This window comes from Euwallacea fornicatus, chromosome 3, assembly GCF_040115645.1.
Source record: "Euwallacea fornicatus isolate EFF26 chromosome 3, ASM4011564v1, whole genome shotgun sequence".
NCBI lineage: Eukaryota > Metazoa > Arthropoda > Insecta > Coleoptera > Curculionidae > Euwallacea > Euwallacea fornicatus.
Genome location: NC_089543.1, coordinates 4,990,805 through 5,018,496, shown reverse-complemented (window position 1 = coordinate 5,018,496; position 27,692 = coordinate 4,990,805). Strand labels below are relative to the sequence as shown.

Genomic DNA, 27,692 nt, shown 5'->3' with positions numbered 1-27,692 from the left:
CATAACATATTGAAATTGATGAAGACAATAGATTACTGGAAGCTTTGTTGCGTGTGCAATAATTAATCGAGGTAATAGCCGTATTACGATAAAACGGCTACTTTTTAAACTCACAAGCCGTTGAGATATAGGCGACCTTTTCGGTGTTAGATCAATTTGGAGAGCTGCCAAATTCTAATTTATCGGAAAATCAATGCCACCCGGTATACGTCTATAACAATTTGCTATCGATATAAGTACTATGGCGCCATCTGTGAATTTTCACCAAAGATAGCCTTGGAGGGATGACGCAAGATGACGTCATAGAGATAGCAGAATTGTATGATCTAATACCCTGTTGCCAAAGTGATTTATTAGTATAAAATTAGATGAAAGCAACTAATACCCGTCTTTTAGCGATTGCAAACGATTGAACGCAAAATAATTTTTGACTGAACACATTTTTTAATTAAGAATCGTAGGTCTATGTTTCCTGCAATCATAAAGAGAATAGCAAAGTGGGAGGTCCTAATTATTATAATCCAGTTCCTGAGTTTTTCTTTTATTCCCTGCATGATTTAATGTTTTGGGTTTGTATTAGTTCCACCATTCGTATGTGGAAACTGCTTGTTCAATATTTAGTTATCGATTATTAATTTTACAAGGCCTCAGCCATACAATCATTTTTTAAAAGCATTTCATTTAGAGAAATATCAATAATGCATATGACAACACTGTAGAAGTATCACTTAAACAATAATGGCGGGCTAAATGTAGGTTGCCGATAATTTGTTTTGGTGTTTTGGTGGCAATAGATTAATAATTACGTGTAGTTTGACAATTAATTTTTATTGTGCATCACCATGTAATTTAGCCAATCATATTCGTGAAATATAAACTATGAATTGATCGTTGAAATACATGCCCCCGTCTGTACGATAAACAACAGTAGGAGGGCTGCATGTTATATATGTATGCATCATATCAATACAATGGCTGGAACCGATATTGATATTAAGGCCCTTTTGGCTCAAAGAGATGCCATAATTCGCGAACAAAGTGAACAAATCATTCGGTTAAAACGTGAGCTTGATGGAGTGGCCAGTGAGCGAGATCTTCTCCTCTGTGAGAATAGCAACCTTAGGTTTGAATTGGAAATGGTAGAATTAAAGAGACTGCAAGATGAGAGGTGAGTAAAGAAGATGCTTGATCTCCATTATATGTAACACTTTTATGTCTCAAGTTAATTGAAACATTACATTGGTTGTCAATGAGGAGAAAAATTTTTACGAGGCACTGAGGAAGCTATACGTACTTGCACAAACATTTTATGTGGATATGATATAAATATAAAGTAATGTAATAAAGAATTTCCAATAATACTCATGTCACATAAAGAATCATTAACATATTGTTTTTTGGTTAGGTCATGCCCTCGGTCTTGCCTTGGGACTCAGTGAAGTTGATCATGTGAGTGTAATTTATGTAAAAAAACTCAATTCATTAATCAAATTTTTGAGTTGAAACTGTAGATTTTGCAACTAGGTACTTTATGTATGCTAGCCCTATTTCCATATTAAATAGCAAAAGCTCCACAAAAGCATTTTAGGGCCTCTGGGCTCCCCATTAGAATAGTGTCTTATGTGACTATGGAATATGCTTATAAGTGATGGCAGATGCTTTTATATGCACCTATGAGGGTAGCTTCATACTGGTTGAACAGTTGTTCGTTTATACTTAAGCCCTAATTACCTGCTAATTTATCACTATGACAACATTAAACCAAATTTTTAAAAATTGTTATAGTTCGCGGTTATTGACTGATTTTTGTCATGTAAAAATCTCAAAATTGCATATACTGCAGTTAATTGAAATGCATTTTTTCAATTTTATTGTTATATTCACCTAGTTAGATATGTTGTTTTATTTCTCATTCAGTATCTAATAGCTTTGACTTGACTTTGAGGAAACTCTATAACAGGCTTATGATACTTTCAGCAAGTATTGTCTCATACTTCGCATAATCTTCAACATTTTATTGCAAATATACAGTAATAATTGTAGGTAGTTAAATACTTAATTAGGAAAGTAATTAAATGTTGAACTCACTTTCCAGTATCCCTATTCATATGGAAGCCTGCTATTTTTTAATTGTTTGGACTTCTTCATAAATTTTCTGAAATATCTGGTTTACCTCTTGACTGTCCAAAGTACAAACTTAAAGTTTTATCATTATCATTATCTTTATCAATGCTTGATGTTTTATAATATGTAGGTCAAGGTTAAGATGTAAGCGTTTGGTCTTTCTCTACAGGAAGAGTGTGTCAAAGATATATCCCACAAATAACTAGCTATCAAACATTTAGTACTAATATTCAAATACTTAAAAGGCTTAAATACTATTATACTTAAGGGCTAAACTTATTTTTATGCTTTAGCCTTTAGTATATGAAGCAAATCATACGGTACAGTATAAATAAGCCCCTTGGTCAAAAGACAGTCCTATCCCGGGAGATCCAATTCAATTTTATGTGTTGATCGGAAGATAAGAGTCCAAAAATATACGTTTATGTTGGTATAGTGTGTGGCCTATAGAAGACCTAGGCGAAGATGAAAGAAAAGAACACTACATGATGTATGTGTGGCCAATTTGTACACATGCATTATGCCTCGTGAAATAAATAAGAAGAAAATTGTATCTTCAAGCACTTTACTTCAAAGCCCTTAATATAAAAAAATATATTGGTTGAGGTCATGAAGAGGTTTTTATATTAACTTAAAGCAAAAGACATTTAATGGCAACTAAATTTTCTTTTGTAAAATTCATTAACTACAAATTTATCATACCCATTATTATTATTATTACTAGGTAGGTTTTGTTTGTTATTAGTTTAATCTTCTACGTAAAATGTATGTATAAAGTGTTAAATGAATTTTTATTTATTATATTAAATATACATATATTTGTTAAATTTTCTTAGAAGTTTTTATTTTTATTTGCATTTTTTACATGTAGGTGAAATGTATAAGGTAAATAGAAAGAAGAAAATAGATTACCCTATATATTATTCGTCGATACAATTGAATAAAAGCATGTTTGCACCTAACAAAATATCGATTGTAAATAGGTTTTAAAAAACCTCAACCTTAAAGATTGACATATTCCGGAAATTTGAAGGCCGAAATAATAATCCGGGATCGGACAATTTACTAGTGATTTTATTTAAAATTACACAATTCAGGCTCGGTGAAAATTCCGAGTTTAAGTTAAAAAGAAAAGTGAGATTTATCGTTGTTATATAAAAAAAAACGAGTAGAGTTTTAATTTCGGCATTAACCCTCTTAAAAACACCCCCCCCCCCCCCCTTGAAATCCTTGTGGGTGGTTGAATTTTTGATATCGTAAATTTCTACAAACATTTTCATACCTTAGATTACTTCGTTGTGAATTAAAACGAAGAAAACATAACAATATTTAGATTTACATGTTTGAAGGAGTTTTTACTTTTTTAATAACACTAAAATAAATTTAAGTAGGTTGCATTTTATCGTAAAATCTTATAATTATTCTGGGTGAATCAATAATTAATCTCTCGACTGTATATATTCCCTATTATGACATTACAGTATGAACAACGCTATGAAGTTGGGGGGTTTCCTTTTGGCTGGAAAAAGAGCTGAGCGCCAGGAGGGTGAGACATGCATACAAAAACGCTCATCCAATGAATCTAATTTTGGGGCATCTTTGTGAGATTCAAACTCCTTATGCGTGTTGAAATCAAGCTTTTGTTTGAGTAAATAAACCATAAAAAGCTCATACTTAACCAGATTCCTCCGTGACAAGATTAGAAAGTGCATCGAAATTCTGTTTAGACCGCGTTAAAAACCTGTGAGTGAACTTTCTACATCTTTGGGGCTTTGCAGACAATCGCGCAGTATGCTAATTCGGTAGCGCCATTTATGCGGCGTACCCGAATTTTACACTGTATGTGGGCCTTTGCTTATGTTACAGTATAATTCATTAACTTAGGAATTTGGATGCTTCGTTACAAAATTTAAATTTCTAAGTCAAGAGCGAAGTCAGTTGCATTCGCCATGAGTTGATATTCAAAAATTCAAATGCACGAGGTAAAGCAGATGACTTTATTCTGATTATAAGTTTATTATTTTATTATTTTTATTAGAATCTCCCAAAACTACGAGGTATGAAAAATGCAGCATTCTGACAATATACGCATCTGTATTTACCCGTAGATCTTGTATTTGGTTACTCCACATTTATTAATTGATTGGCTTATTTGTTATGTACTTAAGTACACTTTCGGCTTATCAAGCAAATGACTAATAATGTAAACCTGGGTCTAGAGTCGAGTTTTAAAAACACGTGTCATAATTTCTGATAATTTATTTATAATAAAATTTAACCGTGCACATGTACATGCGTGATTTTAAAACTAACAATATAATTTTTTTTGTTAGCCATGGTACAAAACGAATTCCAAGTATTCTCCGATTTTTGCTTCTTAAACCTCGAATTATATGGAAAAATGGCGAAGCATAGATATACCGACTGATGTATTTGTCCTTATAAATGCAGTATGATAGCTAAAGATGTGGGTGGGATGATTGAATATTGCATCACACGATCTTCCTAACTTTCGAAACCAATTAAATATTTGAGCAGTTGTGGGTAATACTGCGGAGTTATTTCGTAAGCAGCATTACAGATAAAAGAAAATTATTAAAATGATTATGAGGTTATTCCAAGATATAATTGTTTAGGAAGTGTGTTTAAAGCTATTATTAACAATTCACATGATACTGCTATTAATTACTGATGATTAAGTAATTAAGATTTAAGGGGGTAGAAATGACACTTTTGAAACGAAGTTATGTCAGTTACCAGTTTACTATTGCATTAATAATATTTCTGGTGCTTTCCAGTTGATCATATCGCCCATTTGGATCTCTTTAAAAAGGAGAAACAATGTAGAATGATTGTGATACATTGAATTGTTCGAATAATACAGACAATAGAAATTAAGTCGCCCAAGTTTGTCACGAAAATAGTGAGTCCTAAAGAGTTTTCCCACACTCAAGAGAATGTGTGATGTATGTTGAAATTTTCAAGGTCTTTGAATTTACAAGATTACAGGTATTTTTCACCAAAACCTATGAACTTTTACAAATTTGCTATTTAATTCTCGACGTGATGGTGAAGGACGTTGCCGGGTAATATCGAAGAATTATGCTAGTCATTGCCAATTATCGAGTATACATTAATCAACGCCTTTTGGTCTACGTGGCAATATCTTCAGTTTGTTGCTATTTGCTTATAAATATTTTGTAGAGTGGGGAATTAATTGATAAACCAAAAGATAAAAGTTTATTGTGTATTTGTTGATTTGCCAAGATCACGTTAATAGAAGATATAAAAATAATAAAGGTGGAATTTACTTTGTGTATTTTCTACCTACATTATTTGAATACAAATCTATGATTTGCAGTTTTTTGTTTTCGTATTGTGTGCGTAGAATTATTGAAACAAAGTATCAAAGGTTATCAAAAAACCTATGTATAAGTCAATATTTTACTCATACGTTATGTACGAGCAGGATGGAGGTATTTCGTGACTACATTAGGCCGTCTTATTGAATTGAAATATTATATGACTAGAAAAAGAAATATCATTCCTTTATTCATTGTAATTGTGTATACTTTGAACTCTGCCATCTAATCATTACACAATAAAATTATTCAAATAGTTGTACTACGCCTCTGACAAATTACGTTTTGTTGATGCCGTATTGACTGTGTTCAATTTATTCATGGGTTTCTAAATAAGGGAAAGTGAACGGATATCCTGAGGCTACGACGTAACAATTTACCGGTTGTTCAAGCTTTGTTTTATTTTGTTAAGTGCCTTCAGCCTTGGCAATGATTACACCAGATGTAATGACGTAGCGGGTTTATTTTGATTCTTACTAGGTCTAGATAATGTCATTTTGACCTAAGTGAGTCAGAGTAAAAATGCTCTTGCCATTCAACCTTGGTCTTGTGAAGGTATTCCCGAGGATGTTTTCAATTTAGTTCGTTTGTTTATTCACTAAACTAATTTTTGACGCCAAAAGCTGCAACAACATAAATTATTCAATATACTTACTTTGGTAAAATATTAACCAACACGTAGCTGGTCCCAGGTTATATTAGTTCATTTCGTGCTTTGAAGTATCCAACCCATAACGCAAGGGAGTATTTTTATCTTCGCATATATTTTACTGGCGTTTTCAGGAGGGCAAGACCTTTGATGGGCTTGTACTTTAATGATTGGGGTTAAATTGAGAAAGCGATAGACAGCATTTATAAAGGGCGCCTCGTAAAGAAACTCGCATTTATAAAAAATAATTTATTCAAAGCGAAGAAATCTGCAAACACATCTTAAACGTGGCATTTATGTAAGAAAACCTAGCCTGAACTTATCAGATAGATGCTCGATCGATCATGAGCTATTTGAATATTCGACTAAATATGGTCTGTGCTAATCGTGGAAAGTCTCCCATTTGGCAGGTTTTCCAATGACTATTGGCAGATAATTGGGAAACGGATAGTTAGCCGCAGTAAAAAAATATTTTGTCGATTATTATTATCACTTTAGTAGGGCCGTGGGAGTCGCGCGGTCGAAGCGCTAGTCTCCCACGTACCTCCGCTGCGAAACGCCAGCAACAATAAGAAATATTCCTGTTATTACCCAATTTTTCGCGTTTTCGGCACTCAATTGTTATTTAATTCGTCTCACCTTTAGTGGTACAAATGCTAAATTGCCGTCGCCGTAGTGATTCGTTCGTCTGTTCCGAAAAAATTATATTAAACGTTTTCGGGGCAACGATATCTGTTTCTGCATGGAAATTGATCATTTCGTGGACATCTAATGGCCTCTACCACCTCGAGAACGTCCTTAAAATCCAATTTATGATGGTCTTAATTGATATGCTCGAGTCGTATCGATTTTACATTAATGCTGGGGTCAGTGTTCAGAACGCTGTAAGTCTGTCGTTTTTTTTTCTTTTTTGCACGTACGTATGCATAATGAGAGTGAGTTCTTTACAAGAACAGTTAATTGTCATACTGAACCCTGCACCCACGCTGCAAGCGATATTGTTATTTGCCGTTTAACAAATGAATCGTACTCGTCATCCTTCTCCTACGCCTGGCTCCGTTCACAGTCCATGGTATAGACTTCAGCAAAGTTTTAGTGTTCCGTCGAAGGCGATAGGTGCGCGAGCTCTTTCTATTGCCATAGTGAATAAAAACCATGATCTATGATGTAATCCAAGGCTTAAATTGACACGCGAATGTTGTACGTTGTTCGCTAGTGTTTGTAGTGGAGATATTTCAACGCATAAAGAGTGCGGGATTTAATCAGATTGTTGAATATTTAGCATTTTGGAAATTGGTGGTGACGCAAAGTGGATCCTCCTGTTTCCGATAAAATTACATATTTGAACGGTAGTAGTGACATGCAAATGCACTTCTTGGTTTAATCTACCATATGCCAAATTGGGTGCGCGCTAATAATAATCCAGCGCTAACTCTATAAATAATTTTTGTAGGTATTTCTCGCGGTAACGCACCGATAAGCTGATACAGCATTCTGTAAAACAAGTTATTTTTCTTGACATACATACGTACAGACCCTGAATTTCCTTACGTTTTAGTACCATAAGTCATTGTTTGTTTAACCTTAATACTCCGAATAATTTTCCAGTTAACTGTACTTGTGCACATACTCTTATTTGGCAATGACTAAATAGGTGTGCATACAAAGCGAAAACGAAAGTAAAAGAACAGTTAGAGTGTAGCAAATTCTCTCTTTGTTCACCATTTTTTTTTAGATTGGTTAAGCTCAACTGTCCAATTACCCCCTTACACTCGAAACCCCCGTGAAACTAGGTAGCTAACGCTTCCGGGATTCAAGTGCAGACGCCTAAGGGCGGCACACGTTGAAAGTCTATTAGCATCACTATCTATTATTATTCTGCTGAAGCATTCGCGATATCGTGGATTACTTGCGGAAATGCTTTAGTTTTAATAATGGATTTTAACTGTGCATTGCTCCAAAAAAAGTTAATACGTCCTAGACAAGGCACACGTAGACAATCGCCATTAGGTCAAAATTAGTGCTTTTTATAGCGCATATAATTTTTTTACATTGTCTTGAGAATAAATTTAAAACCATTATCCATATTTGGTATTAGCCGCGTATTTACTTTTATTTTGTATATGTTACTTGTAGCTCGCGAGGCAAGGAACGTCGTAAAGCCAGCCCTAAGGCAACAATTAAATCTTAGTACAAAATCCAATGTTGCATGCCCTTGGCAACTAAAAAATTGAAACATTGCACAGGTTCACAATGTTGGCAATAGCGCAAAAGTAAGGCAATTTTCGGTTTAGATTAGCGTTTTTTTTTATGTATTGTCGTAATGTCCTGCACCATGGCCGGTAGCCATGATTAATAATATAAACCACGCAAGCTTTATAAACACATTAACCTCGATACTGTCCATCACATGTCGCATAAAAGTAGCGGCAAGTGTTCACATTTCGTAAGTCTCAAGTATAATTGGGGTTTAACATTTGCTATTTTCTATGTAGCATGCCTCGGACATTATTTTCACACCAATGTTATATCACCTTTTGTGCCTTTTTTGCCATTAGGACGCGTATTATGGGAACGCGTCGAGGCCAAATTATGACTAGTTAGGAGGGCATGACGAATTTGGCATATGGTCGTTAACAGAAAATTCCAATTTCCAAATTTGAATTCCACTTTAATGCAGGGTGGTTCTCCGAAAACTGCACCATCATGTTAAAAATCTGAAATTTTGGCACGATCTGATAGTCGGAAGGTAGCGGCGTTTTCGCTAGGAAGTGCGTATCAACTTGCTCATTTTAAATGGAACGCCCCACATATCACTGAATTGTTGGATTCACGTTCGAACTCTGCGGATATTGTGTTCAATGCCACAGATGTGAAAAATGTAAATAATTATGGGGGCGTCAAACTAAGAAACACATACTTTGACAGGCAGATTGCGAAAAAAGGAGATAGAATGCGTTTCGCCTTAACTCCAATTGCTCGGCAGGTGCAGACGTGAAAAGTGCAAAAAGTGTCGTATTTCATACGTCACTACTTCGAATGCAATTGAAATTCAGAAAATGAGATGTTATAAAAAATACCATTAAAATTTCGGGGTGAAACCAAAAATTCATTAATATATAAATAGGTCGTTCTATTTAAAATAAAACAAGTTGACATTTCAGGCGTGTTGCCCCCGTTGACCTTCATGTCGTGACAAATTGCCAGATTTTTCCTATGTATAGAATTGACATGAAGTTACCATATAGGTAGCTCTAAAATGTCTTTACATCCATGAAAACCAAGACTAATTAGTATGATGCGCAGTCAGATGACAACACCATCCAGCCTCTCGTCTCGTGACAGTGTTTATACGAACAACTACTTGCAGAGGGATGTGCGAAATAGACACTTAAGTCCTGCGAAAAACGAAACCACCATTACTTCGTTGAATGACGTCTGTGATAGGACAGTGGTTCGCGTTCGAAGATCCGGGTTCCGTCATGAGCGGATTCGCGTAGTTTGCACCACTAGAAGACAGCATATCAGCCGACTAGTGACAGTGTCAGATGTTTGCCACACGCTACCGCCATTCAGGAAACATGTTACCGTTGTCAGGTATAAAATGTTGATTGTCCTAAGATTGTTAAGTCTATGGTCAAGGATTAAAGATGTTTTCTGATTCATTAGAATTTTCATAAGGAAAATTTATAATTTTTTTTTTTGAAAACAACGGATAATTAATTGTGTGATTTTTGCTTATTAGATCTTAAACAAATGCATATTGAGGGTATATTTTGACTACACTTCTTCTGTCATTCCCGATAAACGGAGGGAAATCTCGTACATGAGGGAACGATCGGTTTCAATGGTAGTTAACATATAACAAACTTGTGTGCCTGGTATTAGACTATTGAGGATGGAGGTGACCGGTCAGAAGATGTGAAATATAGAAAAGATCTGTCAGGCTATAAGAAATCTCTACATGACAATCCAATTCTTACCTCTTAACACAAATTTAAATCGGCTTGGAATATTTGCAATAGAATGAGCAATAAAGGAAAATCACCGACTGATATGGTTATTGAGCAAGATGAAATCCTGAGATCCGATTTAGATATAATTTGCGAATTGCAAATGCTGAAAAGAAAACAGCTTGATCTCTCCGCTGTTAATCAGAATTTCTTGCCTGTGGTTGGCACTTTTCGGTACCTGACGATATTCTTGTTTGTTTTTTGATGGATCTCCCTTATAAATATTCAGCCGATTTTGACGAAATTACTTTAAGAATTCTAACAGATGTTTAAATTTTTAATAAGCGTAATTCTCGTTCAACCAAGAATTACAGGCCTGCCTTCTGATTTTCCTCTATCTCAAAAATCTTTCAACCAGTCATTTACAATCCTGTAGTCGACTATGTGCACTCTCACAATATAATGTGAATTTGTACGCCAACGATCTACGGGAACTAGCTATTTTCAACATCATAAATTACCTATATGAAGAGGATGATAACGGTGGCAGAGTAGCCAGGCCGTTCGGGGATCTCTCCAAGGCTTTTGACTCAATTAATCATCAGCCGTTGCAGCAAAGATTAGCCCATTATGGGCTGAGAGGTAAATGTTCGGCACTTATGGGGTAATCCTCGACGGGCAGAAGTCACATATCCGGGTTGACTAGTATCAATCAGGGGGTGTCACAGGAATTCATTTTAGATCCTCTAATTGTTTCTAATACATGTGAGTTGTCTGGCGAATGGGGTGAGTGCTGACGTGTTCTGCCAATATGAGAGCAATACTTTCGGTCCTTTTGGTGTTTCCTACCATAGACGATTTGGCAGGGTCTTGTACTATTAGAGTGAGTGATGTGACCGTAGTTGCCCTAAAATTAGTAAAATTAGTCTCTAGTGCTGGTCAGTGACATCAAATTCCTGGGGTTGTATCAACGCCTCATATGAGATGTTCAGTATGTGTTTTTTTTTAAATTCTAGAAGCACCCTTGGGGAAGTCCCTCTGGCAATAGAGCATCAAATATAGTTGCTCGAAGTAGTTGCGAGTGCCCAAATAAATTGAAATTTTACGAGTGTTTAATGGTTAACTATAATTATTGTTTGATCCTTTTTATATTGAATATCATTTTCAACAAATTCTATCGAGTTTTATTTTTCAATGGCACCACTTAATGCTAGTTTTAATTCCTCATTAAATCCAATTTATGTATAAATGCTAATATTTATTCTAAAAAAAGTATAACACAGAAGTGTCGTTGAAAATACAATTGAGATACTCAAATAAAAAAAAGCATTCGTTGGTCTTTGAACAAATCTGTACGTGTTTAAGGGGTCTCTTGTGTAAAGTTAAATGTAAACAAATTAAATTTTCACTTCTCAAGTTTAAAAGTAAACCATTTTTGGGGTAGATCAAATAATGTGTTTACAAGCCGAACACTTGATAGCGGTATCATGTAATTAGCATGGTAATTACCTTTCTATTTTCATTGCAATATTACATACAATCTAGTCGCTTCACCGACATTTATTACTTTCTAAGTCGCATGCAGGAAGGAGACAAGATTTAGACGTTCATAACCACTTTCATTCATTACCATTTTCAGTACAAAAAGCCTTATAGGTATGCTTTTAGGGAAGTCGTTTTTTTTTTGAGTGTTTTAGTCTACCTGCAATGATTCTGGTTGATCGTTTCCTGCATTACTGCGTCGAATAATTCCTGAAAAATTGACGTTTTTGTGATGTAATGTCTATATTTTTAGATTTTGTTTAAATGACAACTGATGCTTGCTGCTGGCATAAATGCGTATCTTTACAATAAAACGGCTATAAATATATGTAGACATAAATTTTGTACAAAAATATCTCTCAACCTGTATAGGAATGTTGTGTATATATTGAGGCGTAAATGTAGATTAGAGCGGCTCTAAAGATGTCTAAAAAGGTGCCAAAGTGGAGAATAAATTCACGGGAATTGGTCACAGAGGCGTAATTTAACATACCAGAATATTTTTTTTTGTTTAAATTACCTTTTGGTTTTAAACTACTAACAGTTTGGGGGAATTCCTCGTTTTCTCTTACGAAATTTTACCGAGTGCCCTCCACTTTGATAAAGTACTCAAACCAAATATTTATAGGATACTTCTTTGCGATCATTTTCTATAACACTCATAAATATTCTGAAAATGTGACTTATAAGGTTTTGAGAGAGTTCTCCATTACCTACATCGAAAAATAATTGCCGATAACTTATTTTATATGCATCGTGACGCAAACACATAAAACGCAACGATTTTGTCCACTTAAATCGAATTGTTTTGTTATTTTTGGATATTTGACCAACAGGCCATGCATTTAGGTCACTTTTCGTATGTCCTACATTCGAAACGTACCTTGAGAAAGCGATTGGTTTTTAAAAATTCATATGTTTCATGAAATGATAATTGGACGTTTTACCGACGCAAAACGCCTCAGAATTTAATTATTTTCTTGGAACTCAATTCGCCTTTATGTCAAAGTGTAAGGACACTTCATGTAGAGATCTGTCGTCTTCCTATACGCCTGTACACTAATTGTTTCCATTTGTTTATCACCTACTTAAATTTATTACCATTAAAGTAATTTCGCCGCATCTCGGCAAGCGTCTACTTAACCAAGCGGTTGTACAGAGTGTTTCCAAAAACTTTTTCAAAAAACAAAGATATCGCCGAGTCGTGAAGCCCAAATGCGGCTCATTTAACTCAATTTTGTACTTTCTTTCGGCACTCTTTTATCAGAATATTGAAGAGATCTTTAATGCGACTTTATACGTTATTTTTCGGTTTCGATTATTTCTGACAATTAAACAATCTACTTTTCGCGATCGGGCAATTTTCTGCAAACCTGCTGTGGATTACGGATTAACGACTTTAAGGATCCGATAAACGAATATTCCGTACGTTATTCTCGTCAAAAGAGCTACGTTGAATGGAGCATGTATTGCTATAAGGAACCATTTAGGGACAATTATAGAAAATTTTCGTTCGTGTTTGTGGAGATAGAATCTGCCCTAAAATTCTCGTTTTACAATGCACGAAATTGTTTTCAACGAATTAATGAAATTTATTCTTAATGTCCCATGGAGTGGGAATATTTGAATTGGTCAACCTCAAACATTCAAACTCTGTCTTGTACCTTCATTAATCTTAAACGTGCCTCTTTATTATCGAAGTACATCACTAGCGTATGTGCACATAGCTTCTGATATAATAGATATTATTACAGGTAGTAAGATTTATGATGTAGATACAGAAGCTAATTGGAAAAGGTAATTACTGTTGTTTCTATTTTTAGCAGAAATGTTAAATATTTCATTTCCATGACGTGTGGTATCTTCGAAGGAATCAGAGCTATGCCTATTATTCTAGTGCTCTAGATGTTCCAAGGGTTAAAGGAACATGCTACATTTGTTGGCGTTAATACTGCAAATATTTTTCGCACATCATAAAACAAGCCATTAGCACCTATTACCAGTAAGTGATAGCAATTTAGTAATTAGTGATGCAAACCTAACTTTTATCACTAATGGAAATTTTGGTTCAACACCAGTACGTCCAACGACGATCGAGTGCACATTACTTGCGATCGAATGCGACTAATCAATTCTAAGAGACGAAATATCATGGCGTTATATTTAGCTTCTATGAATATTGATTATGTTTCCGACAAATCTATTTTCCCCAGTAGATTTTAACGGTCTTAGTGTATTCACCTTTGGATAACGAGTCTACATATATATTTGGTCATTGAGCACCCACGTGAAAAGTTACAAGATAATTATTTTTGCTGAATAAATTTTCCCATCCCATTTGTGTATTATCAGTAATCATTAGTCGATTACTTTCCCGGCATTTTAACATAAAATAACCAATTATTATTCATTGTTCTTTTACATTGTCCTTTCTCGATTCAGTCCCGTGGACTTACCGAATTTAACTGCCATTCGCCATTTCGATTTTATTTTAATTGCCACCAAAGTGAACCGTTTGAAGCATGCAGTTTAAGTGTATCGTACATATAATTTTTTTACCTATTACATTATTTAAGGGATTAGTAGAGCGAGATGTTTAGCAAGGCAGAAGAGAATATAATGCGCAGCCTTTCATAAAAATTGAGTTTGTGTTATTAGTAAGCATTAATAAGTAACTGTTCCTTAAGGTATGTTGAGCAGTTTAAGTAATGTTATTATTGGTTTTATAGCCAATTTAATAATTATTAGATGTTTAATTGATTTCAAGACCATTTGTTATGGGCTGTTTAACGAGACCGCCAGAAGGAATATCTCTAGAGAATTCTCACAGGAATGTATATTTTGCTTTCCACTTGTTTGTCTCTAAGAAAACAAATCGGATAGCGGGAGAGTATATTACCATTGCCAGATGTAGATAATGGTAGTAAGATTTTTTTTTTTTTGCTTTCATATGGTGTGCTGCACCTTCCACTTCAGGCCTACCGGTAAAGCTTGATACTGAAATACCAGTTAATCCGTGGTAGCTTTCGGAATAAATCAATTATCACCAATTCGGTTCTTGCTTCCTGCCGTTATTTGAAGAGATGTAACTGTACAGTTCCAACCTCGAGAACAGTTTGAATTGTTCTGCGAGTTGGGGTTGCCCCATTTTGAAACGACGAATTTCTTTTAAGAGAGATCTGTGTTTAATTATGCTGGTTCCGACAGTATCTAAGGCTGTGAAAAATGCTCTTCTTGCAAAACGGTGTCGCGGAAACCGTCAACTCTCCTCCCAAACGATTTTGATCGAAAATCAGTGGCACAGTCCAAGTTATTTTAAATAATTGCTCACTTCCTAAATTTTTTTTTACGTTTTTTATTTGTGCTTTCACTTGTTAGAACGTTCAAGTTTACAATTCATTTACTTCAACGTAGTGCGCTAACCTGAACAATTACATAGTTATTAAAAACACTAATTTGGAATTCTTGAATAGCTAATAGCGTAGATACCTGCTCTCGATCGAAATTCGCTGCACTCGCCTGTAACAATATTCGCCTTATACCGTGCGGCTCTAACTTGTCACCCTGCCCCCCCTTCATCTTTTTGATGGTCAAAAAGAAATTCAAAAATTGAAAAATTGAATTAAACAAGACAAAACATGCTAACTTTCGACGTTTGTTAGTTTTTAAGTCGAAACGTGGGTCAAGTGACACTGCAAATTAGAGTCTTTCAAAACAACATTCAACGGTGTGTTGCGATACAAAATCGATAATTTAGTTTTTGAAATGGACAGATATAAATTTGGTAGAAAAAAGCATTACAAACTCAGTTAAATAGTACGTAACCAATCAAAAACTTGTTTGTTGATAGGAAATTGGTTTGTTTTCGATTTTGTGCTCACAAATACGCCTTTGGTTAAGAAAAAAAAATAACCAGACTGTTTGTGAGCACACAAAATCGAAAACAAACCAACTTCCTATCAACAAACAAGTTTTTTGCACGGTGCATTGTACAACTACTGGGTTGAATGAACAAAGTGCCTTTAGCAGGAATGGACGGGCTCGTCGCGTCGTGTCTCAGTAGAGCTAAAATTCGTACCGCCAAGCTGAGGCATAACCCTTTGGTGTCGTTGGGCAGCAGGATTTGTTGCTCCAGGAACTTTGCTCTGGCAAGTCACACGTCACATTCCGCCAGCACGTGTCCAGTATCCGGTCGTATGTCCGTCAAATCTCGACGATGCCAGAGACGACAGTGGCTGGTCAGTGCGCTGACCATCAATCTCACGTTCTTCCATTTCAACCGGAGACGAAGCCTCGTCTTCGTGGCATTTGGTTCGGTTATGTATATTTTAGCTTCCGCGCGCCATGAGCCTGCAGCGGTCCAGCGATGCAGCTCCCACATCGGAGAAATAAAAATTAGTTTGAGGTTTGCTGCTTAGCTACTAATTAAAGATTTATTTCAGAAGATCCGGGTAAAGTCGGTCTAAATATAGACACGAGAGGGCCAACCCACAAGAGAACCTAATCCAATTTAATATCCTTACTGCAATAAAATCACTCCTAAAGCAAACGCTGGTAATCTTGCAGTAAAATCAACTTAATCTCCTGATTCATGAGTGGAGATTGTTTTGTAATTTAACCATAATGAAATCTCGAAAGTTATCTGCGCCATAGTAAATACATATAAGTAGAAATTACATCAACTTTTGTCGCATCGAAAAATGATTCTTGCCGTCGTTACACCTAATTTGCTCATGACTTCTATGCCTGGATCCAATTGTGGCACATTCGTCTTCGTTGACCCCTCGTCAAAAGTGGGTCAGGTGTTAAATTTTAAAATTCCAGTGACATTTAAAGTAGACGGTATTTAATAATGTACATATGTATTTGTTCTAGAGCAAACGTGACAAAATTCTATCGAGTTTCGTATGTTGGTATGGAATCAGACCTTGCACCATTTACTGACCAAACGTGATAATGCATGGAATTGTTGCGTCTACATTAAATTTAGTCGATAGAATAAATTTGCAGTGAATTGAAAGCTGAACGTGAAGGACACAAAAGACGGCAAATAGATTTTTCGGTGATGAGTTCACGTCGGTTTTCGAACTGGCCACCGAAAACGGACGTTAAAAATTTGATGATTCAACTGCGAGCATAAATGAATGATGATAACTGAATCGACCGTGCGCTCCTTGCTTTAGCGCTGAAACAGTTTACATCAACTATCGCATAACCTTCCAACACTACAACAATGCGTGATAATTAAATTACTGGAACCATGTGGGACGTCTGATTTCGAAGAACCACAGACGTTCGATGGTTGCCATCAATTCTCGTTTTATCACCGCACTTATATTGTTTTATCATGAAATTAGCGAGTTGCGGGCGGTTTCACCCAAGTATCGCATTTCATTTTATCTGTGGTAGATTCATTTAGAAAGTTGTAGGTACTGTCGTTCACCCAACTATTGACTGCAAATTAGCATTCCGTGTTGCCCTACATACATTCATTATAATTATCATTATAACAGTTATACCACTTTAGGTACCAAGTTCGCATAGTGCACGTACCTGCTAACATGTAGAAACCATTCCGTACTTCTATGCATGCACGCTGACAATGTGATTTGTACAGTCATGTATATATTTTTTACTCTGTAGGAATGTTCTGTACGACTAATGAGAAATTGAATCTCTGGGCTGATGTAATATACATCACCGATGCATTTTACGTAACGCGTCATGACCCATTGTAGATCACGATATCGATATTTTTAGTTTGGTTCGGTACAGCGGTTCCCAGAGATTTAACATTAGCCTGAAGATTTTTTTCTTATCGAAGCGAATGGAAAGCGAGAGAGTGTTTATAGATTTGCGTTACATACTATTGCCAGGTGTGTACGAGGTGTTTCAGAAAAGGGTGGTTCCAATCGGTTTCGCGTTGCGCAAGTCAAGTTACGACGAACGTCTCAGTGAAACGCCTTGAGAAACTTCCCGAATAACGGAAAACCCTAAATAGGGGGACTTTTTTTAATTCATTATTCAGCGTCCGAAGGGAAAATTTCACGTGGAAAAACGTGTGCAGGGTGGAACATATCGCCATGAAGACATTTCCGGGGGCGACAGCAAGCTGCAAAACAGTGAAACAATGCTGATGGGCCCATGGTCGAAAACGAACCATTTTTGATGCACAAGGTGGCACAGCCTTAACGTCTGCAAGACTAATGCAAACATATTAGTCTTGCAGACGTTAACAGTGAGGCGATGCGCATACTAAGCAATAAAAATTAAATAATTTGGTCCCACCAGTGAGGTACCTGCCGGCAGGTCACTAAACACTTTTAAAGAAGTAAGTGTACACCATGTTGCATGTGAAATATTTTCTATGAAGAGCAATGTTAGCTTGGAGTGCCTCGGTCGATTTTAAGAAGCAACAAGTTTTCTTGGGCCTCTTTCGTACTTTTTGATCGCCATTGTCCATCGGTTTTTTAGTAGAAAGTAATAACCAGGTGCTGCAAAATCTTGCATTTATCTGTGTCACGTGTTTTTTTTTATCGGCAAATCGCTGTCAAGCGTCCCCGAAGGGCAAGAATGTTCGCCTAACATGTGCCCGATGTGTAATTTATTTTTACATACAAAACAATTATGTTCCCCCAATTTCCTCATACAAATTTCGACCAACGGTCCTGTTGTTTCGCAACATATGTTGCGATTTAACTGCAAATTTCAAGCAATTAATGAGCTTTAAGTATAGCAATCGCCCGATAAATAGTCTTTAATTAATTGCATTTATTCACCGGCAAGTCATATTTGCCAAGAAAAAATAGCTTTTATTTCGTTTGCATTTCACGTGTTATGAATGTGAGTTGCACAACTCCGGGGACAATTAATGCAACATATTGACCAGCGGTCTTAAGCCAATGCAAGCACTTATTTGAAGGTCGCCGTAAGTACGCAGCTTATGTAGCAACGATACCTACTTTTTAAGCATTCTGTCATTTATCCGTAAACCCATGGTACCGACTCCTGTTCGATGAAGTACCTACACCTAGAGGGGTTTGGGCGGTATTCTGGCCGATAAAACGCAATCGGGTCCTAAATGGGCCAAAATCACGCGAGGGGGAGGGGGGAAGGGAAATAAAGGCAGGTGGTTCGCATCTCGACGGCATGTGGCAGAAGTGTGGGGCCTTCAGATGTTATTAAATATCCGAAGTTATTTACAGGATGAAACACCTTCTGGTTTTCTTCTCCTCGAGTGTCTGCTCAAGGTCTGACTTCCTCTTTTAATGGATTTACTTCCTAAGGCATTTTATAAACAAATCACCAGAAGTGAGTACGCTCTTCAGAAGGTTGAACCGAACATGCAATTATCAGCTAAACATTTCATCAAAGTTTCCTGGGTATTTTTATATGCAACTCGTGCACTCGAGATGAATGCGTTTTTAATGTGTATTACTAACGAGTATCCACCCTGGTAACAATAGAAAAATTAACGTGCCTGGAGACTCCCGATTTACTGCCTTTTGAGATGTAGTTCACCCAATATAAAAGGGCCCCATTATTGAAAGATGCACACCTGATGGTGTTCGGTATACCCGGGTAAGGCCAGTGTATACAATTTTCGAGTCTGTCAAATCGAACAGCTGCTCTACCTTATCTGTATTCGGTCGTTTTCTTTTCACTCACTACCTGTGATTTAGTACCATACTACCATCTTGATTTTGGGTTCTGGGTCCTCAGTTGGGCAGCTGTTTCCTTAGGGATCAGTCTGGCAGTGGAGAGCGGTGTTGCGTTCTAAGTTGCGCTTATCTAGTGAAGTTTGTTCCAAGTTACGTTCTATTGTCTTGTGTAGTTGAGCGAGTGGTGTCCCGTGAGACATCACCAAAATGATCATTTGCATTTCGGGATTTTTGGTGGGAATACCGTAAGTTTTCGTGTGTTAATAGTTAGGACGTATGAAAAATATGAAATTTTTATTGCGATGTCAATTAATTTGTGCTAATTGGCCTGGTTGCTGGACACCAGACAAATGTTATATTTAAATGATTCAAGGCAATGTTCAAGGCAAGCGATGTAGATAAAGGTCAGCTAAAATTTGCGGTCTTGGTACGTTTTCGCTATGGGCTCTCGGGAAATGCCTTATACAAGTGGCGACAAGATAAGCCTTACGTCGAATTTTTCTGTACTTATTTTTTTTTTGTATTTTTTTTTTTTTACTAATTTATTATCTCATCAAGATTTGAAGTTGTCCCTTAAAACCCCGCGAGGTTTGCACGTATTTAAGAGCGAGCGGCACTGGGCCTTTTAGTATGTCCTGAAACGGCGGTCACGAGAGAATGTCCATTCCGGCAAATATCCTCTACACGCATTATGTAATTATTTGCATGGCAGCGCACATCAGAACAAATTTAGTCGTACATTTCCACCGACTTAATGATGCTGTAAGTGTAAAACATACGTTTTGAAATATTGCCAATATACTTAAATTTCGTTATTTAATGACCGCACTTTTATGAACGACTTCTATCCGGTTATATCATAGATTTTACAGGGTCGATTAGTTTTATATCGTTCTTCTCCCGCCTATTAGGAAAGCGTGCGATTGCGAGGCAACGAAGTTTGCATTCAAGGTGGCAAGTTGATTGGAACATGCAATACTTTATGGTGTTGCATAGCACGGTATCTTGCCCATTTTAAGGAAATTTTCATACATGTGGGTATATCTGGAGGTATAAACATCTGCTAATCTGGGCATTAAGAGTCAAGGTTCGATATTACCTTATATACGATGATTTCATGCTCATCAGACGAGCGCTGCAGAAGAGCTATTCTGGCCGAAAAGAGGAAGTGAATCATGTTTTTTTGGCCGTCGAGGGTGAGCCCTTCCCCCTGTTCGCTATTAGTGGAGGTATTAATAATGAAGTTTGTGGAGATGTTATGCAGGGGTAGAGAACACGACTTAGGGGCAGCGTTTCCGGCATTGTCCCCAGTTGGAAACAATCTAATAATATAGTCGATGTTTTTGGGGAAAGTTGTTATGGCCCCAAAAGGTGCTCTTGCTATGAGGTTCAAGAAAGGACTAATTTATGTCAAAAGTAATATATGATTTATTCACTTGTAGAACGCCAATCCGGGCTCCAAGGTACTCAGAGAAACAATCTAGCTATACTGTCGTGGGTATTCACTTAAAATATGAGCCCCCAGATCTTGTGACATTTAAAGAAAAAATGATGCGACTTTATCTAGTGGAAAGCCTACAGCGGCACGCACCACATGTTCGCTGTCAACCTGATTCTTGAACCTCATTGGAAAATAATATACTTGTCAAAATAACCGCATGCGCAACCAAGTTGTGACTAGCTTCCTATCAAGGATCGATTTGCAATTGTCAGGGACACAGCTGAATAGTTGTCATTTCATGTATATAAGGTGTCTCGCAATAGTAGGCCAATCCGTTGTCCGGTGATTCCCTATGCGAAAATAATTAAATCGTCCTCTTGGCACTTTATTCTGTGGTACATTATACCCATTAAAAAGGGTGTTGAAGTTAGTAAAAAAAATTCATTTGTTACTAACACCGGTGTTTCTCAACATATTTCAACGAAAATTTTCAGTGATGTATACTTCGATTAGAGGCACATTTCCTATGATCTGAGTAAAAAAATTGAGAAACAATGGGGAAAATGGGGGTCACGTACACGTTTTCCCTCCGACTTTTTTTGCACACACCAATGGTGCATTTATCCAGTTCTTCAAATTAATCGTTTCTTTATCTGGATTTCTTCATTTTGATAAATTTTTTATTTACAGCTTAGTTTAGAGGATATTTCGGCTTAGTGTTCTCCAATACGTGGCTTTAATTTTTTATTTATATCGAGAACATAGTTCAAACCCCATGTGATTGCCGTTTTAGTACTCAGTGTACGTTGTACTCATTAAATTAATGTCTTGTTTTTCTTTTTGAAAAGCTATCTTTCTCGTGCTATACCCGGAGTGTTTTGGACAGTTTATAAAATTTCGGCTTCCTGGTGTATTTAAATAATAAATAAATAACGAAAGCCACGTATTATGCGACATAAGGTGAAATATTTTTTTAAGTAAGCTCTAAATCAAAATTTTGCGAGAATGAAGAAAACCAGATGAAGAAACGAGTAATTTGAACAACTAAATAAATGCACCATTGGCGTGCACAAAAAAAGTTGAGGGGAAAAACGTGTACACTGCCCCCCATTTTCCCCATTGTTTCTCTAAATTTTGTTAACTCAAATCATAGGAAATGTGCCTTTAATTGAATTATACATCACTGCAAAATTTCACTAAAATATATTAAAATGCATCCTAGTTATTAATTAAAAAAAAAATGTTTGCTAACTTCAACACCGTGTGTAATGAGTATAAAGCGCCAAAGAAAAAACTGCCATAAAGAAAGTCTACTTATTTTCGCATAAGAAATCTCCGGTTAGCGGATTGGCATACTAATACGAGACACTCTGTATATTTGACTTGCTCAACCTTTAAAGTATCCGACATGCGGTGCGACAAACTCAGCGGTGTAATTAAGCTTAATTTTTACTTTTTTTAGTATATATATTTGGCGAAATTTAGTACGGAAACCGTTCTAGGAAACGTTAACTAATTAAGTTAAGTAATGGCGTTAAACGACCCAATATCCGGGTTCAATGGCACTTTTGCAAATCATAAATCACTAGTGCTGGAAGTGATAATTTCTGTAATAGTGACACCCACGGTTAGAGACCTAAGGTACACACTTGCTAAGTTATTATTTTGTGGAGCGAGAAAATAAACATTACATTAAATGGACTCTCTTCGTTGGTCAAAACAATAGGACAATAAACGCGAGGAACTATACATACAGGGTTGGTCCGAAGTCGGGAATAAAAGTAATATGTTTTCAACGAGTGATATAAAAAAAACCGTTGAACACGCGAATTGATTTTGAGTTGCACGTATTTTTTGACAGTAAACTGAAATGTTTTCCTTCAACCCCTTAGCTGCAACCCTACCCAACTTATTTTTTAAAGCAACACATGTCGTGTGTGGATTCGTTACAAAGCTCGTTGAAAATGGAATTTTGCCATATGCTTTTTTTTCTTTTAGTTACGTGGTTATTAAAAATTTTTAAAAATCTCTTTTAGAAACAAAAAAAATAACTTATACCTTTTGAGTCCTATCCACAGCCAATTTAACGGGGCAGATGCCGAAAATGTCCTCCACCCTCTACTTGTCATTCTACGGGGCGATGGCAAACCCCAATAAAAATTAATATCGATACGCTTATGCTTTAAAACGGAATAAAAAATGTATTGTTTATCGAGGCAATAAACTTGGCACAAAAAATGCAGCAATTTTTTTCGCGTTTTGCAGTACAAATTGATACGCTGAATACCATTTTGCTTGTTTATTTATTTTATCGATATAAAATAAAAACTCATTCAGAATTAAAGACAGCGTATCTATATTAATTTTTATTGGGATTTACCATTGCCTGGGAGCATGCCAACTGGAGGGTGAAGGACATTTTCAACTCTTGGTGCGTTAAATAACCTGTAGATACGACTGAGAAGGTATTTGTAATTTTTTGTTTATAAGTTTTTTTTTCATGGAAACCACATAATTTTAAGAAAAAATGGTATGGTAAGATTCCATTTTTTACGAGCTTTTCGAGAAGACCACGCGCGAATTGTTTCTATTAAAAAAAAATGATACAGGGTTACCGCCAAGGGGTTAAGGGAAAATATTTTCTTTTATTACTAAAAGATGCGTGCAACTCCATTCAAGCATCCTAGCGGTTTTTTTTAAGTCACTCGTTGATAAGATATTAATTTTATTCCAGATTTTCGTGCAGCCCTGTACTATTAAAAATATTCGTTAAAAATTATTCGGAAGCGATAACGACCGCAAATCAATAGTGATGTTCTTAAGGTTTTTCATTGCTAGACCCGAATGCATATTACCGAACCAGCATTATCTGCCTGACAACATAGTTTTGTTATTGTTCCTTTAACATGCAATCAGCACTTTCCCGTTGTCACTGAAATCGGCAAATTAGAATAAATCGTAATGTGTCGGCTGTGGTCAAAGTTGTGTTGTTGTTTCAGCTTTCCGCCAAAAATGGAGAGGTCCCAAGTGGGCAACTCCCTGGGTTCCTCGGACCACATTCAAGAACAAACGTACATACAGGCTCCGAACTTTGTCCAAAATCAAAATTACGCCACTCCGGCACCGAGTCCAGTTTACTGCAGATCGTCGCCGAACAATCCAGGATACGTTTCGGTGGTGCAGCCTCTTCACAAAAAAGGATCGTTGAGGAATGGAGATGTTCTCAAGAGGTCTCGTGTTCAAACTACGTAAGTTAATTTATCAAAAACTGGCGAATTATTTCAAAAACGATAGGAGATACGTATAGGGTATTCTTCGTAGTAAAAAATTCAGATTGTCGCCAGATTGTGGAGAAGTGTTAATAATGCAAATTTTTCGTTTGGTATAAGAAAGTTGTGATATCTGGGAGAACAAGTGTGATCTTGGCGACGTCGTCTAAATCCCAGTGCAGGAAATTTTTTGAATTTTTGTACGATATAAAAATTTATCGGTTTCTTTGAATAATCCTGTAGCTTAAGGTGAAATTTGAAATGGCCCGAAAATAAATATGTCTAAATTTCGAAGGTTGCCTTAGCCCCCGGGTTAATGCAAGGTGTCACCGTAAATGACTACCAAACATTAAAATTGTTCTCTAAGCTACTTTATTCAGTTTATACCGCATTCAACCTTAGTCAACTGCTCTCCTGCATTAATTATATGTCTCTTTAATTTTTGAATCCGCATAATTAAACTTCGTTTCACTTATTAATTATACTATGATTAATATTAAATTTTTAAATTCAGACATTTTTTACCGCCGTTATTTTACGCTTCATAAATCATTACTTATTGTAGCTCTTTGGCTGGATACTGAAGTGAAAGTAAGCATAATCGTTTATAGCGCAGGTTATGTAAAGTCACGTTTCAGGAACAATGCAACTCATGAAGATATTATTTGGTATAATCTACTTTTGGTCGTAAAACGAATTAAAGACGCTTTAAATCAATAAAACCGTGTGGGAATTTCCTCTTTTATTCGTATTAAATCTCGGTCGTGGGTCAACCTAAACGTAGGACGTCGATATTGATATTCAAATGATATGCATGATTTTTTTTTTCCTTTAAATACCTCATAAACCATGTCGAAGAGCTTTTACCGAAGATTAAGCGAGGTAATGTGTTTCAGATATGAGCTGTCGCAAGATATCCTCGACAAACAAATAGAGGTCCTGGAGAGAAAATATGGGGGCGTCAAAGCACGAAATGCAGCCCTCACCATACAGAGGGCCTTCAGGCGATATACTCTACTTAAAAAATTCGCGGCTATTACTGCAATGGCCAAAGCAGAGAAACGAATCAGTCGCAGATTGCCCCCCTCCAACGAAGAAAATAAATGCCATTCAGAATCTTCTGATCAGCAATGCTCCGAGTATATGCGAACAAGCTATGAGGGACAGGACTATAATAATATCCGTATTCCTCCCGTTAGATCAATGTCATTACGCGAGAGGCGACATATCGATAATATGCCCATTCCTCGGAGCCAATCTGGCACGCCCTCCGGGTGCTGGGAGAACTATTCCTCCTCCTCTTCCCTTCAACACTATTATTCTCCAGCTGATATTAAGTCTGAGTCTATAGGATCACATGTCACTGGTAGTCCAAGTTCCTGTAGCACGCCAACGACCTCTTCGAATGGATACGTCCGGACGCGGAGCAGCTTAAGTAGTAGCAGTAGTAGAAAAGTTCCACCAGAGGTACCAAAGAGAACTTCCAGCATTACTTCCCGTTCCATTGAACAAGGTAGACATAAGACTAATGGATTGTCCAAGACTGCGGAAAATGGATCGTTGTCCAGCGTCCAGAGTTCAGGTGAGCAGTTGGATTGGGGGTGGTTCTTGGTCATAGAGCTGAAGTGGGTGGTCGTTTGTTTCGAAAAGATTTTGAGGATTCACAGAGGCTTGTGCGAATTATCGAATTTTCAGAATCATTTACGAACATTGGCCCAAATTAATTTAAATACACACAATATAGTATTTAATAGGTGAAGATTTTTTAAATCCACGACCTAACTAATAAAATCACCTATTAATGTACTATTTTAATAGTCTAAAAGTTATAAACAATCTCCAGTTGGCGATCAACCTAACATTAGGTTCCCATCTGCTCTATGCGTCGGGTCTGCACTGGACCGGTTATAACATTTCTATGTCCCATTGCAGGTAGTGATAGCAGTATATCAACCGAAAGGATGCAGTGTGAGTTTTCTGGTTCTCCTATCTGGAAGAGGAAAGCGAACCACGGGTCGGATTATGCAGAACCAGCCTTAGAGACGAGTCTGGGAAACGTGTCCACCGCAAACTCTTCCACATACACTCTGGTAGAGAGGACCGTGGACGCCCAAGGGCCTCAAAGTTACAAAATATCCGAGACTATTAGAAAAAGACAGTATAGAGTAGGGCTTAATTTATTTAATAAAAAGCCGGAGAAAGGGGTTGCGTACTTGATTAGGAGAGGTTTTCTCGAGAATTCCCCTCAAGGTGAGTAGGTATGTGAGTTTGTCGATCGGTTTTGAGATGATGTTTGTTATAGGTGTTGCGCGTTTTTTGATATCTCGCAAAGGCTTGAGCAAACAAATGATCGGAGAATACTTAGGAAATTTGCAAAGCCCATTTTGCATGGCCGTTTTGGAATGTTTCGCCGCAGAGCTCGACTTATCAGGAATGCAAGTCGATGTGGCATTGCGAAAATTCCAGCAACACTTTCGCATGCCAGGGGAGGCCCAGAAAATCGAACGTTTAATGGAAGTGTACTCTCAAAGATACTGCCAATGCAATGTTGATGTCGTAGCTAGACTCCGATCCCCTGATACTGTAAATCTCTATAATTTTTCTCAAGCACGAATGCTCACTTGTAGTTTTGTTTCAGATATTTGTCCTAGCTTTTGCAATAATAATGTTGAACACGGACTTGCACACTCCGAATATAAAGCCAGAGAGGCGAATGAAAGTGGAGGACTTCATCAAAAACTTACGAGGCATCGACGACTGCGGTGATATTGATAGTGATATACTGAATGGCATCTACGAAAGGGTTAAAGCAAACGAATTCAAACCCGGTTCCGATCACGTTACTCAGGTGATGAAAGTTCAAGCCACGATCGTGGGGAAGAAACCGAATATGGCCTTACCACATCGGAGATTAGTTTGTTACTGCCGGTTGTACGAAATACCCGACGTCAATAAGAAGGAAAGGCCGGGCGTTCACCAAAGAGAAGTCTTTTTGTTCAACGATCTTTTGGTTATAACCAAGATTCTTAGCAAGAAGAAGTCATCAGTCACTTATACGTTTAGGAATAGTTACCCTCTATGTGGGATGGTTGTCACTCTGTTCGAAGTTCCACGTAAGTCGATTTTATCCTTTACTCGTTTCAGGACGGTTGATTTTCCGGGATTTCTAATAATTTCATAATCGTAAACAACTTAGTTCACCATCTCTGCCATTCTTCCAACATTTCAGATTATCCATTTGGTATTAAACTTAGTCAAAGAGTCGATCAAAAGGTGTTAGTTACCTTCAACGCGAGAAATGAACATGACCGATGCAAGTTCGCGGAAGATTTGAAAGAGGCGGTCAGTGAAATGGACGAAATGGAGAATTTGCGAATCGAAGCAGAGCTGGAAAGGCAAAAATCCAATAGAGGGAACCGATCTGGTAAGTTACCCGTAATTGTGTGACTTGGAGTTGTTTACTAACAGAGTTGCGGCATGATTTTTGAGAGATGATAGATAAGTAATAAATTCAAATACCGATAGATGACGGAGTTCAAGGCTCCCCCTCTTCCTTCTTTTTCTTCACTCTTCCATTATTTCTTACTCTGACTTCAAAAAACAACCTTGGACAAAACCTTCATCAAAGTTTGCTTATCTAAGATGTATGATCCCAGCAATTTGTCCCGTTCCCCTATTTTGCCAATCAATT

General features: G+C 36.9%; 1 protein-coding gene across 17 annotated transcripts in view; it reads left to right on the top strand.

Moving 5' to 3' along the window:
* The first annotated feature begins 716 nt into the window (after positions 1 to 716).
* siz (Brefeldin-resistant Arf-GEF family protein schizo) overlaps positions 717 to 27,692 on the top strand; it is a 29,320-nt gene continuing 2,344 nt past the window's right edge. For 3 of the 17 annotated variants that reach the window (XM_066302527.1, XM_066302525.1, XM_066302539.1), the window contains exons 1-9: positions 6,979 to 7,019; positions 9,300 to 9,383; positions 9,442 to 9,732; positions 23,732 to 23,980; positions 24,898 to 25,583; positions 25,934 to 26,251; positions 26,304 to 26,584; positions 26,640 to 27,114; positions 27,231 to 27,425. In XM_066302527.1, coding sequence (XP_066158624.1) covers positions 6,994 to 7,019; positions 9,300 to 9,383; positions 9,442 to 9,732; positions 23,732 to 23,980; positions 24,898 to 25,583; positions 25,934 to 26,251; positions 26,304 to 26,584; positions 26,640 to 27,114; positions 27,231 to 27,425 — 2,605 coding nt within the window. In that variant the 5' untranslated portion in view covers positions 6,979 to 6,993. Of the gene's footprint in view, positions 1,169 to 1,405; positions 1,450 to 6,881; positions 7,020 to 7,189; positions 7,485 to 8,815; positions 8,907 to 9,299; positions 9,733 to 19,483; positions 19,537 to 23,731; positions 23,981 to 24,897; positions 25,584 to 25,933; positions 26,252 to 26,303; positions 26,585 to 26,639; positions 27,115 to 27,230; positions 27,426 to 27,692 lie in introns of those variants that run through there. The other 14 variants (XM_066302528.1, XM_066302530.1, XM_066302532.1 and 11 more) reach the window with 14 other exon arrangements.